Source organism: Hemicordylus capensis, chromosome 11 (assembly GCF_027244095.1).
Source record: "Hemicordylus capensis ecotype Gifberg chromosome 11, rHemCap1.1.pri, whole genome shotgun sequence".
NCBI classification, from domain to species: Eukaryota; Metazoa; Chordata; class Lepidosauria; order Squamata; family Cordylidae; genus Hemicordylus; species Hemicordylus capensis.
In genome coordinates, this window is record NC_069667.1 from 28,771,125 (window position 1) to 28,787,043 (window position 15,919).

At 54.2% G+C, this 15,919-nt stretch overlaps 1 protein-coding gene across 8 annotated transcripts in view; it reads right to left on the reverse strand.

Annotated features, from left to right (window-relative positions):
- The window catches only part of DRP2 (dystrophin related protein 2), a 42,212-nt gene that overhangs the window by 11,719 nt on the left and 14,574 nt on the right, over window positions 1–15,919 (reverse strand). For 5 of the 8 annotated variants that reach the window (XM_053273884.1, XM_053273880.1, XM_053273882.1 and 2 more), the window contains exons 5-20: window positions 15,756–15,876; window positions 14,097–14,365; window positions 12,532–12,678; window positions 11,237–11,315; window positions 10,597–10,657; window positions 9,969–10,030; window positions 8,453–8,527; window positions 7,674–7,875; window positions 6,652–6,737; window positions 5,068–5,225; window positions 4,454–4,620; window positions 3,594–3,705; window positions 2,507–2,643; window positions 1,933–1,998; window positions 1,068–1,133; window positions 140–286 (exon numbers count right to left, since the gene is read on the reverse strand). In XM_053273884.1, the coding sequence (XP_053129859.1) occupies window positions 140–286; window positions 1,068–1,133; window positions 1,933–1,998; window positions 2,507–2,643; window positions 3,594–3,705; window positions 4,454–4,620; window positions 5,068–5,225; window positions 6,652–6,737; window positions 7,674–7,875; window positions 8,453–8,527; window positions 9,969–10,030; window positions 10,597–10,657; window positions 11,237–11,315; window positions 12,532–12,678; window positions 14,097–14,365; window positions 15,756–15,876 (1,955 nt within the window). The remainder of the gene's footprint in view (window positions 1–139; window positions 287–1,067; window positions 1,134–1,932; window positions 1,999–2,506; window positions 2,644–3,593; window positions 3,706–4,453; window positions 4,621–5,067; window positions 5,226–6,651; window positions 6,738–7,673; window positions 7,876–8,452; window positions 8,528–9,968; window positions 10,031–10,596; window positions 10,658–11,236; window positions 11,316–12,531; window positions 12,679–14,096; window positions 14,366–15,755; window positions 15,877–15,919) is intronic. The other 3 variants (XM_053273881.1, XM_053273887.1, XM_053273883.1) reach the window with 2 other exon arrangements.

A 15,919-nucleotide genomic window follows, 5' to 3' on the forward strand; every position in this document is an offset into this window, starting at 1 on the left:
GCGACGGACAGCAGCAGCAGGAGGAGGAAGCTTTGCCCATTTTGCACCGGAGGATCCCAAAGGAGAGGCGCCTCTTCCTTCGAGCTTCCACTCTGGAAGAGGACCCATCACCATCATCACCATCATCACCCCCCCTGACCTGTTTTCGTCCTCCAGGTGGACCAGGATCCTCTCCAGTTCCCCTTTATCGTCCGTATCGGGGTTGTCTTGGACCTGTTGGCTGCAGACAGGTTCTCGGTCCGTGATGGGGCTGGAGTGGCGCAAAAGGTACTGGTCCTCATCCCTGCTGCAGACAGAGCCGTGGTGAGGTGGAGGCAGCAGGAGCTGCTGGGAGACTCCAGCTTCGATACACGCGGCACCACCTCACCATCGGGGGCCCCCCCCTCCTCTGCCTCTCCCCCGCCACCTGGTTCTGCTGCATGGGACAGGGCCGCAGCTCAGGGGCAGGGCATCTGCTCTGCAGGCAGACATTCCCAGGCTCAACCCCTGGCAGGATCTCCAGGTCAGGGCTGGGAGAGCCTTGGAGAGCCGCTGCTGGTCTGTGCAGGCAACGCTGAGCTCGATGGGCCAAGGGTCGGACTCAGTATGAGGCAGCTTCCTAACCCTAACTCCAAGGGTCTGATTTGGTATAAGGCAGCTTCCCGTGTTCCTACGACCTCTTCTAGCATTTCAGTCCCTGCCTCCAGGTTCCCTGAAGATACGGCACATGCGCAGCCACATCGGAGCAGAGGGAATACCAGAGCTCATCTATACAGCCAAGAGAGATCCTGGCCTAAATCTCCCAGCTTAGGGGGGCTTCTCCTTAGGGGCTAGGCGAAGGCCTCAGTATCTTCTTCTTCCCCTCAGTCCATCTACGGAAGGCAGACAGGATTTGCAAGAAGGACTTGAGGAGTGGCTCGGCCATGAAGCAAGCTCCCTGGGTTACCTTGGGCCAGCCGCCTTGCTCCCAGCCTAACCCACCTCGCAGGGCTGTTGTGAGGACAAAAGGAACCATGGGCACCACCACTCTGAGCCCTTTGGAGGGAGGGCGGGATAGAAAGGCAAGGAATCCGTCAAGAGACACTCACAGGCTGTCGTCCGGAGAGAGGCTGTCGTTGTAGAAGGAGGAATTTTGGCTTTCCATTTCTGCAAGTCTGTGGGAAGCGGAAGAGAAGGGAAGTCACAGGGGGAGCAGGAGCATGTGGAGGGCAGGGAGAAGAGAGCAGAAGGACGGCCACAGCAAAAGGAGGCTGGGCTCCTGTCCTGGCGAGGATAGTGGCCCACCAGATGCTGCCTCTGGAAGCCTACAGGCAGGAGCTGAAAGGGGCAGGCCCCCTCTCCCGCTGCTGCTCCCCTGCAACTGGTACTCAGTGGCATCCTGCCTTGGAGGCTGGAGTTGGCCCACAGCCCTCCGACTAGTAGCCCTTGATAGCCCTCTCCTCCATGAAGTGATCCAAACCCTCCTGAAAGCCATCCAGGTCGTTGGCTGTCACCACATCTTGTGGCAGAGAATTCCACAGGGTGATTACGTGTTGTATGAACGCTAACTGAACGCGCAACAGCTTCCCCAGATTAACAGCATTGCCTTGTTGGTTGGGCCAAGGGTCCCTCTAGCCCAGGCATCCTCAAACTTGGGCCCCCAGATGTTGTTGGACTAGAACTCTCCTCCTCCTCCACCGCCACAATGGGCCCAGTGCAAGAGCACATCTGTTTGCAAGCAGAAGGTCCCCGGTTCATCACTTCCCTGGCGGCAGCATCTCCAAGACAGGGCCGAGAGAGATTGCTGCCCGCAGCCTTGGAGAAGCTGCTGCCAGTCAGTGTAGACAATCCTGAGCCAGATGGGCCAGGGGTCTGACTCGGCAGGAGGCCGCTTCATCTAACTGCAGGTGCCGCCTCTCTGTGCCCCCCAACGTGTCCTTGCCGGGCCCTTCTCTCTGGGCCGCGGAACTGTACCTGCTGGCGAAGTGCTCGATCCGCGAGTGGGTGTCAGCGTGAGGCAAGATGGGAGAGGAGGCTGGCCTGGAAGAGAAGAGAGCCCGAGAAGTCAGGGAGGGTCCCGCTCTCCAGTTCTCAGCAGCTGCCTAGTAGAGGGGCTGGAGCGATGCCAGGGGTGGGGGTGGCGGCTACCTCCTGCACAGTGAAGCTTCGGCTGGGGGCAACCCACCCCTGGCCGATGCATCCACCCCCCAAGACAGAGCTGGGAAAGGACTCCTGCCTGAAACCTGGGAGAGCGGCTGCCAGTCCGTGAAGGCAAGACTGACTTAGATAGCCCAACGGTCTGACTCAGCAGAAGGCAGCTGCATAAGTCCACAGCTCGGCTCATGGCTCTCTTAAAGATGAAAGGAGAGAGGAGAGGAAAGTCCCTCCATCAACGGACTCTGGGGGCCCCCCACAAAACACCACCCGCGGCCTCCCAAGACCGGAGTTGCGCGTCACCCTCCAGCAGGGCCAGCCACGACTCCCTCTCAAAAAAGGGGCCGCTTGCCATGGGGGGGGGCGGGGGGCAGGGGGGGGCATGTGCACTCACGTCTCAATGAAGTCTGCCTCCAGCACAGACTGGACGGGCAGGTAGCCCCTCTGGGGGTGCTTGCTGAAATACTGCTTGGTCCGGAATTTGTTCTTCAGGGTGGTGGCAAAGTCCCGCATGTTCTCACTCGAGGTGGTCTGCAGAGACGGAGCCGAGACTCAGGCAGGGGCAGGATCCTTGGGCACGCGCGGCCAGTTGCCTGGGGCTGGGGGAGGGGGGAGCTGCAGCTGGACAACAGCAGCTACGGCCACCCCAGGAGCAGGGGCTGCATCCGAAGAGGCCGCCTGGATCAGACCGACATCCCATTTCCAACAGCTGCAAATCAGATGCTTCCAGGAAGCCCCCCGGCCAGGCGGGAGGACGACAGCCCTCCCCAACATGCTCCCCCACTTCATCCCCCGCATCTTCATATTCAGAGGTATACTGCTTCTGAACATGGGGGCTCTATTTCGTTATTTGTGATAGACATTCGCCTCTATGCGTTTGTCTGATGCCTTTTAAACAGGACAGCCTTGGTGGTGATTGCAAAAAACCGTCATCATCACAACTTGCACACCCCACTCTTCTTTCAGACAAGGCAATGGATTCAGAGTTTTCCTCCTGAAGCAGCTCAGGATGCTTTCAGTGAGCCAGGGGTCCAACAAACCTGGATCCCCAGATATTGTTGGGCTGTAAATCCCATCATCCCCCTGGTTACTGTGGCTGGGGATGATGGGAGTTGTAGTCCAACAACCTCTAGGGACCCTACAAAACGCCAGTCTTCCTGCAGCCCTTTCTCAAGTGAGTCTCTGAACGCAGCTCAAGCCCGAGGAGAGGCTGGGCGGCTGCGGGTGAGCCCTCTCTGCTCTGCTGCAAGCTATTCCCCGGAGGTGCTCAGTGGCAGAGCCTCGGCTTGCATGCAGAAGGTCCGAGCTTCACTCCCCAGCGGCAGCGGCAGCAGCATCTCCCGGCAGGGCTGGGAGGGACTCTTGGAGAGCCACTGCCTTGGAGAGCCACTGCCAGCCAGTGCGGACAATGCTCAGCCAGATGGACCACTGGCCTGACTCAGGATCAGGCAGCATCCTCCGCCCCAGGCCCCACGTCTTACCGGGGTGTAGTACTCCATAATGGGGTAATGCAATTTGTTGCCTTTGCTGGCTCTTCCCGTCAAAAAACAGGTCTGGCAGATGTCGACATTGAACTGCTTCAGGCTTCGGTATCTGGAACGACAAAAGGGCCAGCCATCGGGGCTCGGCTGTGCGACCATCTGGACCCCTGCAGGATGCAGGTGAGGGGTGGAGCGTCTGAAGGGCCCAGAGCCGGCTGGGGTGGGCGGATGCTCCTTGGGAGCCCTGCCAAGGTCTGCGCCCCTCGGGATGGGAAAGCGGGGATGGCGTTGCAGGGCTGTCACCTCTCGGCGCGTCCTCAGGCTTGGACGGCAGGCCGCTCTGCAGGGGCCGCTTTTGAAAAGCCCTCAAAAGTGTCTAGCAGACAAAAACTACCAGGAAGTTGTCAGAGGAACGGAAATGGGCCCGGAGGTCCTCCAAAGATTACTCCACGGAGACACAGAACAAGAATCCGTCCATTGTTCTCTTAACCCTGAGAGTAACCCTTCCCCCCTCTGTGCAAAAATGACTGCAATTTAACCCAAAGGGGGGGCAGGGATAAAGTGGGGGGGATATAGCACAGAGACAGCTGCAATCGTCATCATGCCATCACCTCTTTCCCATCTCCTGGGGGGGGCAGATGTTGCCATAAATCACTCTGAGCATGCGTCCCCCGAGGCAGTGCTGCTGGCCAAAATGTGTGGGTCTGTCCCATGGCCTTTGGGGGCACCTGCTCAAGCCACACAGGGAGCCAGCCATGCCAGACTCTGTCCAGAGCAGAACCGCGGCGTTTCTCCTAGTCACACACGCGTGTGCACCCCTTGAGCAGCACTGCCTTGGCCCCACCCCTCGCTGTCCCTACCTGAAGCCTTTGATGGGGCACTGCCGGCAGACGGAGCACTTGGTCTGGTGCTTCACCTGCTCGGCCAGGGTCACCCGGTGCAGAACTGCCAGCCACACCATCGACTGGGGCTCCAGGTTGGCCCACTCCAAGAACTGGGCAGCCTCAACGGCCGGCTTCCCGTTGCCCTAGAGAGGAAGAGGGGTGGGGATTGAGGCAGGGGCTGGGGGCCTCCCACGTCGGCCCCTCCCTTGAAACAGCCACTCATCCAATGGACTTCCCTGGCTGGAGAGTTAGTTCCGTTCATGTGAATTGAAGTAACACATTCAGTGACTTGAAATCACGACATTCTGCTCGATTGCACATGGCCGGGGTCCTTGCCATCTTGGTTGGGAAGGGCCTGTGCAAATTGGCCCCATGTGACAAACGTTACAAGCCTTTAAACATGATTGTAGCAGCACAGGATGAAGCTACAGCTCCTGAGCTCCTGCCATAAGGCAGTGGGGAGGACACTCACACAACAACAACGTTTTCTACCTCACATTCCCAGCTTGGTGCCTCCCACCAGTCTCCTCCCCAACAGATCCTTTGGGGATGGGCTCAGTGTAGGGGGAAGCACCGCCACCATCACTTACAAAGCGGAAGCAGCTGCGGACGCTGGGCTCCACGTTGCTCCCGCCGAAGGCGGCCACCTCTCCCAGCTGCCGCGGCACCTGGATGGCCTCGTGGAGCAGGATTCCCAGATGCCGCTGGTCACACAGTCCACCGGCATTCGCCACCTGGCTGAAGAGGTCTGAAGGACACGAGGGAAGAGATGGCAGCAAAAAAGGAGGGCAAGATGGAGCATCTACCTTTCTCTAACAGTAGTCTTCCTCAAGGCTATCCGGACAAGGTCTTTTACAGGCGGTGACTTATTCCAGCTTGAGCACAAATTCTGATGGGAGATTTAGCGAGCACACCACATAATGTTCTGTGCATCGCGTGAGTTCTTAGTGACACCTTTGCTGACAATCTGTGAAAAAGCCGTCTTTTTCAAATGACAATAAAAGCAGTAATGAAAAGACATGTTTTTTTTCATGGACTGTCAGCCGGGTGGCACTAAGAACTTATGCAATATACTGAACGTCATGTGGAGTGCTCGCTGAATCTCTCATTGGAATTTGTGCTCAAGTTGGAATAAGCCACCATCTGGAAGAGCCCCAGGTGTCAGTGGAAAAAGGAAAGCTGTGAAGAAGGGAAAGCATCATTCTGGACTCTAGCTACAGACTTCCTGACAGCAGGGGTGCAATCCAGAGATTTGGGGTGCAATGGGGCTCACAGCAAATGTATTTCAACTCTAAGCAGACACAGTTCCAATCTCTTAGTACTTGCCCCGGTAAATCACTGGCCCCTTTTTTTTGCCTTGGAGTGAGATTATTATTAATTATTATTAATTATTATTTGGGTGTGCACTTGCTTCCCTTTCACCTCTTCTTTTGTTACTGTCTACAGGTCATAAATGTTGTTGAATTTGCTTGAGTTACAGCTATTCACTAAAGAGTCGAAGAAGTTCCATTATAAGATTAAACATTAAAACTTTTTTTTAAAAAAATAAAAGGAACCATTATTGTCAGTTATTAATCCACTTGGCTTCAGCAGCCAGAGTGGAACAGGGTACTGAGGAGGAAATGAATGCAGGTTCAAGGGACGTTCTGAGCAGAGCTCAGGCAGTGATCCTTGCTGCGAGGACAGGGCCCAACAACACAACTCCTCCTGCACTCGCACAAGGATCTTGCACTAGCTACTTGCATTAAGGCTGGAGCATGCCAGACTAGCGTCGCACCACTTGAGCAGCAAGATGTGCAAACTGAGGGACGCCTCATATGTTTTACAGGGACGTTTTTACACAATAGCAAAGAAGTGCAATCGTTCAAGAGCGCAAGTCCAAAAATCCCTGTGATTTCATGCAGTGACGTGATCTTCACTAGCACAATTGTGTTCACTGCACATGCGCAATGTTAGACAGGATCTCAGCCAGGAATGTTAGAAAATGCACCTCACGGCACCTGCTTCCACTTTTGAGATTTGGAGAGGATGGACGATGCTGGCCGATAAGCTGACATACAGCTGCAGCTTCTCTCTCGCTTCCCCTTCATCATCCTTGCTAAATCTGGCAGCCTCCCACTCCCAACTTATCATCCAAGCAGTTCTCACCACCCCCTTCCCCCAGGGTGACTCACACTGGAATTTTTCCTTCACCTCCGTGCCACAGAGACAGGCGATGCCCGTTTTGAAGGAAAGCACCCGCATCTTCCCACTGCGTCCGCTGGAAGACAAGGAGGTCCAGGGTGAAATACTGACTCCCTTTCCCAGTCAGTCTGCAAGCACGCCTGCCTGGGCCTAGCCGGGAAAGCTCTGCAGGGGTTTGCTGTGGAAACTGCCCAGAGAATCCAACTCAACTCTAGATCAAGCCTGCACAACTGGTGAGGTAAGGCGAATGCAGCCCCACTGCCATCAACAAGCTTGTTCTGCTTGCCCAGGCCTGCAAAAGTAAGACGGTTGTCAGGTATCCTTCAAGACTCTATACTGGGCTGAGCTGTGTTTGGTCTGGTGGGTCAGCAGCAGCTGTGCAGGCCCACCCTGGAAGCAGAGGCGGCTCTTCTATGAGGCAAGGCGAGGTGAAGCAGCAGCCTCAGGCGGCAGATCCTTGGCAGGCCAGCAGGGTGGCAAGATGCCCACTGCTGGAGGAGCTCTTTGGGACTGGTCTGGGCTTTGCCAGGAGTGCCTCCTCTCACAGGGAGAGAGGAGAGGAGAATGCTAGCAAGTTCCTCTCCTCCCTGCCCTCTTCACCACTGCCAACGCTTGCAAGGGTTAATTCTGAAGGGGGACACCCAGCAGCAGATGCGGCTTCACTCCAGGGGCCACCTGTGCCCAGAGGAGGAGTGGGGCTTTTCCTTACGTTGCCACATCAGACAACAACAAATATTGATATACCACTTTTCAACAAAAGTTTCCAAAGCGGTTTCCAGAGAGAGAGAAATAAATCAATAGGATGGATCAATGCCAACCAGACCAGCTCAGGGACTCTCAGTGGAGAGGTGAAAAAACACCTTCAAAAGAGTCCCAACGGCTGTGGAAAGCGCAGACTGCAGAGCCTCCGTGCCTGGAGGCAAGCCTGCCTCTGGTGAGCCACTGCAAGGAACAGCGTGCCGGTGGTGCTGGGCCGGGGCTCTCAAGGCTCTCTCCTTCCTGGCACGGGTACCTGTCAAACACATTGAGCAGCCAATTCAGGGTCATGTCGACGCAGAGCGGGACGTTGACGAGGATGCCTCTCTCCTCCTCCAGCTGCTCGTAGAGGACGGTCAGGCAATGGATCACCTCCACCACATCCATCACGTGGTCGCCGGACTGCAGCTCCTGCTCGTTGAAGACTTCCAGGGCCGTTGGCAGGCTCACCAGGTCCACTGCGTTGGCCAGATGCAAAGGAGGGGTTGCGGCAGGTCAGACAGAAGAAGGGAGGTGGCTCTTGGGAGAGAAAGGGCATCCCAACTGCCCTGCCGCTAGAAGGCGTGCTCCTGGTTCTCTCTGGGCTGAGCCAGCAGGGACTACAATAATGACACTTTACACCTGGAGAGCACCTTTTGAGTGTACAAAGGGTTTCACATTTTATTTACAGATTGCATTTATATCTTGCTCTTCTTTCAAGGAGCTCAGGATGGGGCACATCCCTCCAGTCACTGTGGCTGGGGATCATCGGGGGGGGGGGGCAATGTTCCCCACAAGAGGGATTCCCAAATGCTGTTGACTACAACTCCCATAATCCCCAGCCAAAAGGCCCTTACAGCTGGGGGTGCTTGGAGCTGTTGAGGTCAACCACATCTGGAATCCTTGTTACAGGGAACTTTGCTGGGGACCCAAGTTTTAGAACCTCTACCTTAATGGTCCTGTTACTAGGATGGCCCTAATCATTCCAGGCAAAGAAGACAAAAGACAACTGGACCACACGGGAGGAAGAAGAGGAGGAAGGAATCTGCAGCTTACATCGCAGAGCTTTCTGCAGCCGCCGTAACTTCATGGCTGTACGATAAGCCGAAAATTTGATGTCGTTCAGGTCAGCTGAAGAAAAAGAGAGAGAGAGAGAGAGAGAGAGAGAGAGAGAGAAATGAAACCATGGGCTTTTCATGTGTGGCACGCACACTCACACTCTCCGAAAATAACTGATCACAATTTCTGAAAAGTCAGCCAGTCTCCTTTGGTGTCTGCCCCATAATCTCAGGCAGCCAGTCAATCTTTGCCAACCTGGCAAAGATTGCTGAACTCTGGCAAAACCTTCAGCATTTATAAGGCATTTATTTGTACAGCAAGCCCCTCCCCGTCCCCGCCAACCACCTCAAACCTCTCCCTTGATGGCCTTCTTGTCTACTACTCACTCTGGCCTGAAATTAAATACTCCTTTAGTTGGGAAAATTTGCTGTGGGGAGGGGCTTCTGTCAATAAAATGTCTTGGCTAATGTTTAAGCACCACGACTAATGATCTGTTTGCTTAGTCTGACTGGATTAGCACTGGCTGGAAAGCAAAGACAATATTCAGCAGGCCTGAACACCTCAAAAATTGGCAGTCAGCTTCAAACAGCCACTGGAGCAACATCTCTCTTGTGCTGCTGAACCCAGCTCTTCTGCAGTCCTGCTCGGAGCTCTCCAAAGTCCTGACCCCTTTTCCCTGGGAGCGGTCTCTCTCCCAGATCCCTGGTTTGGCAGGGATCCTTGGTTAGCTGAGAAGAGGATAGTGGGCTATCCAGGGGTATAGCTAGAATTGAGCAGATGGGTTCAAAGAACCTGGGCCCCTGAGCTCCTGAGGGGCCCCCAGCTCCACCCCTCCCTATCTTCTTCATTATCTCCCTCACTCCAAGGGGCCACTGGAGAGAGGGGTGAACATGGGCCCCCTCTCCCCTAGCTACGCCCCTGGGGCCACCATCAACGATCATAGGCCCATCGGTTCCAGTTCTGTCTATCCCGACCGGCTGAAGCTTCCCAGGCTCTCACTCAGAGGTCTTTCTTATCACACTCGCTGTCCGATCCTTTTACCTGGAGACTGAACCTGGGAACTTCTGCACGCAATGGATGTGCTCTCCCACTGAGCTATGATCCTGCCTCAAAGTTTGGAGAGTTGCTAAGAGTTGGTGCAGACAAACTGGACCTAGAGATAAACCAGTGATCTGACTTGGCATAAAGCAGAGTCGCACCTTCAGTGGCTGGAGGGCTGCTTCATTTTGGGAGTTCAGAGGTTTCTCGGGCCTTATCTGCTGCCAGGGGAGAAAGGTCTCGGAAAGTGACACCTCTCTGAAGAGAGCCGATGTGTGGATATAACTTCAGCAGGCAGTGTGTGTGTGTGTGTGTGTGTGAATGCCTTGTATGTGTCTCTGTATGTTTGTTTGTCTCTCTTCTCTTGACATCCAAGACCCCAGCACATCCCGCTTCTCCCTCTTTATCGGGAGGCTCCATGCCACAATGTCAGTTGTGCCGTTGGCTCTCTAGGGAACAGCCAAACTCCTCTTACCCAATGTTTGGTATAACTCTGTCATCTTGGGATGGTCCCAGCATGTTGTTTGTGCCTGGTGGCTGAAAAGAAAACCAGAGAAGGGGGAGATTAAGCCACAGGTAGCCCCGCATAGGATACGTACAAAGAGATAGATTTTCATTCCCGCGTACACATGTGCACAGCTATGTGTATCTTGTGATATTCAATGCCCAGGGAGGGTATGTCCAGGGGAAAACGATGCATCCCATAATATGCAGATGGCAAGGACAGAGGAGAACACACAGAGCAAATCACAAGGGGTTCAAAATCCGCTGTGGATTAAGACAGGAGTTCCCATGAGTCTCCAAATGTTTTTGGACTACAACTCCCATGATTTCCAGCCACAACGGCCAAAGGCCACCAACATCTGGGGCCCAAAGTTGGGAATCCCGGATGTAAAACAATATAAGAGTCTCTCTCACGCACTCTCACATGCCTTGCCAGGTCCCTGGTGACCCTGGACACAAACAGCATCCCAGTGAGGACTTGCATGTTTGACTAGATGGAACAGTGTGGGGTGCGATGTGGAAGAGAAAACTCAGGCCTGCTCTCAGCCACAAGGGGCAGGACAGACAGGCCGCTCCTCTGGGTGCAGGTGGACACTCACTTGATGTAATACGGGACTTTATTGGGAGAGATGGCTCGTTCCCAGGGGACCTGCACCGAGGCTGGAAGAAAAAGAGAGAAAGAAGATGGCAGAAAGTTCTGAATGGCTCCGAGCGCGAATGATGGGGCCTTAACAAAACTCACACGACCAACTCCCCGAGGGCCCCCCCAACCCTTGCCCCCCACTCCATGGCTTTCCAAAAAAGGATCGCTAAGGGGGCAAGGCCTTCTCTGCCCCCTCCTTCATCCAAGAGCCCAATTCTCGCTCTCTGTCTGGGGGGAATGTTCTGCACACAGCACACAATGAAGTGGGAATAAAGCGGACACCTGGACCGTACTCCCGCAAAGTGCAGGTGGAGGAAACCTATTTTTGAATGCTCCCCTATATAGAAAACACCCCCGCAGGGCAAGAGCTAGGCTAGAGCCTCTCTCCGTGATGTGCACATCTGGCTTCTTTCCTGTGTAGAGGAGCACTCAAGAACCGTGGCACCTCCTGCCTGCAATGGTCCAGTCCACTCTGCCGCCGCTGCCACCTCCTTCGAGACCAGGCCTGGAACACACCAGGGGAAGGGGGCCAATAAGGAAGCTGCCCTGTGGCACCCAAGGGGCCACCTGTCCGGATGGAAACGGGGCTCACGTACTGGAGAGGAAGTGCTGCGACCCTGGACCAAAGTCCCGGTGGGCGTCCTGGAGATGCTTCAGCCGGTCATTAACAGAGACCTACATGGAGATGGGAAACATCAGTCCAAGCTGGGCGGGGGAGTGCGCTTGAGACAGCTGCTGCAGGGCTGGGTCCCTCACCCGAGGTCTAGGGGGATGTCTCTAGAGCTGTGCAAGACGTCTGGAAAGCCTCACAGTGTGAATGAGGAGAGGAGAGGAGAGGAGGCCGTGAAACAGAAGCCGCCAAAGGCTTCCATAGGGATATGGATGGCTTTAAAAGGGGCTTTGACCAGTTCATGGAGAACGAGTTTCTCAGTGGCTACTAGTCTGGATGGCTAGAGGCTGCCTCCAGGCGCAGAGGCAGGAGGCCTCCCAATCCCAGTTGCAGGGGAGCAACGGCAGGAGAGGGGGCAGGCCCTCAGCTCTTGCCTGTGGGCTTCCTAGTGGCATCTGCTGGGCCACTGGGTGGGACAAGATGCTGGACTAGATGGGTTTTGAGCCTGATCCAGCCTTGGGCCTCTTCTTATGTTCTTATATTATGTTCAAATAATCTGGCACAGCTGGTCTGGTGGTAGCCAGCATGACTTGTCCCCTGAGCTAAGCAGGGTCCACCCTGGTTGCATATGAATGGAGACTAGAAGTGTGAGCACTGTAAGTTCTTCCCCTCAGGGGATAGAGCCACTGCTCTGGGAAGAGCAGAAGGTTCCAAGTTCCCTCCCTGGGAGCATCTCCAAGAGAGGGCTGAGAGAGACTCCTGCCTGCAACCCTGGAGAAGCCGCTGCCAGTCTGTGAAGACAATACTGAGCTAGACAGACCAATGGTCTGACTCAGTATATGGCAGCTTCCTATGAGCAGTAGCAGGGAGTTGGACCCTGAGCAGGGGCCAAAGGGGGTGTTGCAGCCAGCTGTGAGCCCAGCCCCACACCACTGCCAAGTGAGAGAGTCTGGAACCAGCACTCACTGACCCTCAGATGGAGCCCCTCCCCCGCAATGAACAGCCCCTCCCACACCAAGCACCTCCCACTCCGCACGCCTGCCCAAGGGTGCTGGCAACAGACAGGAGGACTTAATGGGGTTGAGGCATCCTCTACGTTGGGCAATACTGAAGAGTTCCTCATGCTACCTCTGGCTTCCAAGAGGAGCTCTCCAGGGTGCTGAAACCCCAGCGGCCCTGCCCTGGTTGCCAGTTCTGAGGCAGGGCATTCCAACTCCTGAGTTCACACACTGCCCCCCCCTTTACACGCTGCTCCCCAGGTGCCCCACTGCCTTTCCTCACCTGCAGCTGCTTCCAGCGTGTGTTGATTTGCTCCAGGGCCCGGGAATTCTCCATGGAGAGGTGCACATCTGAGATAGCAAGCTGGTGAGCGAGGTCATTCAGGAGCTTGACTCCGTCTTTCATGGGGGAGAGCTCCTCTTTAAACAACTAGAATCCCATCCCACCGCAAAGGGAGAGAAACAGGATGGAGGCAGAAAGAGAGAAGCGGGGGCGGGAGTCAGTCATCCATGCCCCTGGCCCTGGGACCACAGCATCTGGTCAGTACTGAGTGCAAGCAATACTTCATATGAAACGAGCCTTTTGTATTGGAACTCATGGGAGAAGACAGTTTAAAATGTGCAATTATTACTTTTTACCACCAAACAAAGGGACTTTTTTGAACAGGCATCAACGTCTAGTTCTTCAACCACTAGGTACTATTACAGCTACAAATATTTACAGTATATACATACTGCTTTTCAGTAAAAGTTCTCCAAGTGCTATATACTGTATAGAAAAACAAATAATTAATAAAATGGCTCCCATTTTAACTGACATTGTATAATGACTGCATTTTCCAAAATTAATCTCCATTTTGCTCATACTCTATAGAAATGCTCCTTTTCTTTATTTCTGTGTAACCCAAGATCTTAATGCAAGGCACCTAATTAAGTCTGCAGGAGAACTCTCTGCTGGTAGGTGGCCATGGTCAACCCTTCCTGTATTCTACCAAAGACAACCAGGGAGTTCTGTGGTCGCCAGGAGTTGACACCGACTCAACGGCACACTTTACACTTTACTTTAAGTATGAAACAAGCTCTAAACAAGGGATCTGAAACAGCTCTCTTTAAAAATTGTTGCTTGAGCATCCAGCCTGGGGAAGAGTGTTGTGTAACTCAAATGCTTGCAGACTGCATGGTGAACACTGGCTGACCCCAATGAAGGCATTTACTAACCTTTTAAATTGTGAGGCTGTGGGTAGAGGTGGCTTTATTCTAAAAAATTTAAATTTAGGCATAGCAACAATGACTTTCTGAATTGTAAACCCTATTCACACATGCTGTGTGTGCACAGGGGTGTCTGTACACATGTACATGATATGTGAATGGCTGTACATGCATTCGTTTTAAAAGTGAGCCCGGATACAGATCCCCTCAAATGCAGGATGCACAGAAGGAGTGTGCTATCTTACATGTACTGAACATAAAGTGTGCAGGCAGTATGTCTGGTACAGATCCGTCCAGCACACACTGTACACAGATTCACATGTGTTGAACACAACGTGTGAACAGGGCGATACGTGGCCATGCCTGTCCTTGGAGGAAGGACCATCTTGCTCAGTGGCAGAGCCTGCCTGGCATGCAGAAGGTCCCAAACTCAATCCCTGGCAGCACCGCCACACAGGGCTGGGAAATCACCCTTGTCTGAAACCCTGGAGAGAGGCTGCCAGTCCGTGTAGCAGATGGACCAATGGACTCAGCAGAAGGCAGCTGCCAATGCAATTTATTAGACGAGTGGAGGCTGGGAATTCAGACTTCCAAGCAGTTCCACCTCCCCACGTGGTTAAGCCCACCGAGAAACGCTACCTTGGTGACCTGGATGTGCTCTGGCAGGGAGTCGATGAAGAGGTCTCCAATGGGGTCCCATGTCTCCCGCACACTTTCCGCTTGGCTGAGGGTGGTGCTGAGCTCCTCCATGGCTCCCTTGATCTCCAGCAGCTGCTCCAGGGTCCGCTCAATGTGGCGGTGCTGATCGACACAGCGGGCAGTGAGCTTCTCCCAGAGTTCGCTGGCCACCGTGGCCTGTTTCCACACAAAACGGCTGATGTTCTGGATCCGGTGTCTTGGGGAGACATCTATAGACGGAGCAAGGAGAAGGGTGAGGAGGACCTCGGGTGTCGAGGGCAAACACTGGCAGTCACAGGTCGATCGGGAGAAGGCGGGCGAGGAGAGGAGGGAAGGCGCCTTCGGCAAAGCATTCTAGGGCGTGTTTGGGGCAGGCACATGCGAAGTACGTAGGAGAGGAGAGCTGCTCTGGTGGGAGCAAGCATGACTTGTCCCCTTAGCTAAGCAGGGCCCACCCTGGCTGCATATGAAAGGGAGGCTAGAAGTGCGAGCAGCCCTGGAAGAGATTCCCCCACTTAGGGGATGGAGCCATTCTGGGAAGAGCAGAAGGTGCCAAGTTCCCTCCTCCCTGGCAGCATCTCCAAGATCAGGCTAAGAGAGATTCCTGCCTGCAACCCTGGAGGAGCTGCTGCCAAATCTGTGTACACAGTACTGAGCTAGATGGACCAAGGGTCTGACTCAGTCTATGGCAGCTTCCTCTGTTCCTAAGCCCGGGCTGAGTCTGCTGGGGGTGCACCCTAAAACAGTTATCCCCAAACTTGAGCCCCCAGAGGTTGCTAGACTACAACGCCCATCACCTCCTGACACAACGGCCAAGAGGTAATGGGAGTTGTAGTCCAACAACCTCTGGGGACCCAACATTGGGAGCTTCTGACATTGCAAGCAAAAGAGTTTCATCTTATTCCGCATAAAATGGATCCAAACTGATTCAAGGGTCCGAACTGGAACTGAACTGGTGGGTTAAAAAATATGGATGAATCCGAACTGGAATGAATCCCGGACTTTAATCTATCAGCTACACAACAGTTCCCCTCTGGCTGGGGTACTACAGAGGAAGATCAAAAGGGGGAGGCAGTGACTGACCTTCTCAGTGAGAAACCCCTGATAAGCTTACAGAGAATCTGGATTCGGGGAGTCCATCGCACAGAGTTGGACAATCGCTTCGATTCAAAAACGTCGATAGAGATTGTCTGTGGATTTGCCTGGCTGTAATTTTCAAGGCACGCTCTATTAAGGAGGCTGACCCCTGCAATATCCCTTCGGCGAGCATGGGTGTATTATCCCCTAATACGCCCATGGGGAGCGCAGGACACAGAGGGATTATGGGATCTCTCCAAGGTGACGAGGCTGCTCAGAGCGCCCACAGGCTATCCGTTGCTCCAGCAGATTCTCATAGCCCTGACAGGCCAGGAATAGAACAGAGGCTGTTGCAAATGGCGAGACCCAGGTTCTAATCCCCACTCAGATAAGCAGCTTTCTGGATGACCCACTTTCGGATCAGCCTACCTCACAAGGTTGTTGTGAGGGTAAAACATGGGTGAAGGGGAGCCTGTACACCACCCTGAGCTCCTTGGAGGAAGGGCGAAATAAAAATAAGGAAGGCTGGGCAGAACTGCAAACCTTTGCTGTCGGGGTTCGAATCCTCCACTTCTTCAAACGGGTGCTGTGTGAGGAAGGCTTGAGCTGACTCCAGGACAGAGTAAATGTATGGGCCCCGAGATTTCACTTCCTCCATGAATGCCTGTGGTGGGGAGACACAACCGGCACAAGGCAAAGCCTTCAAC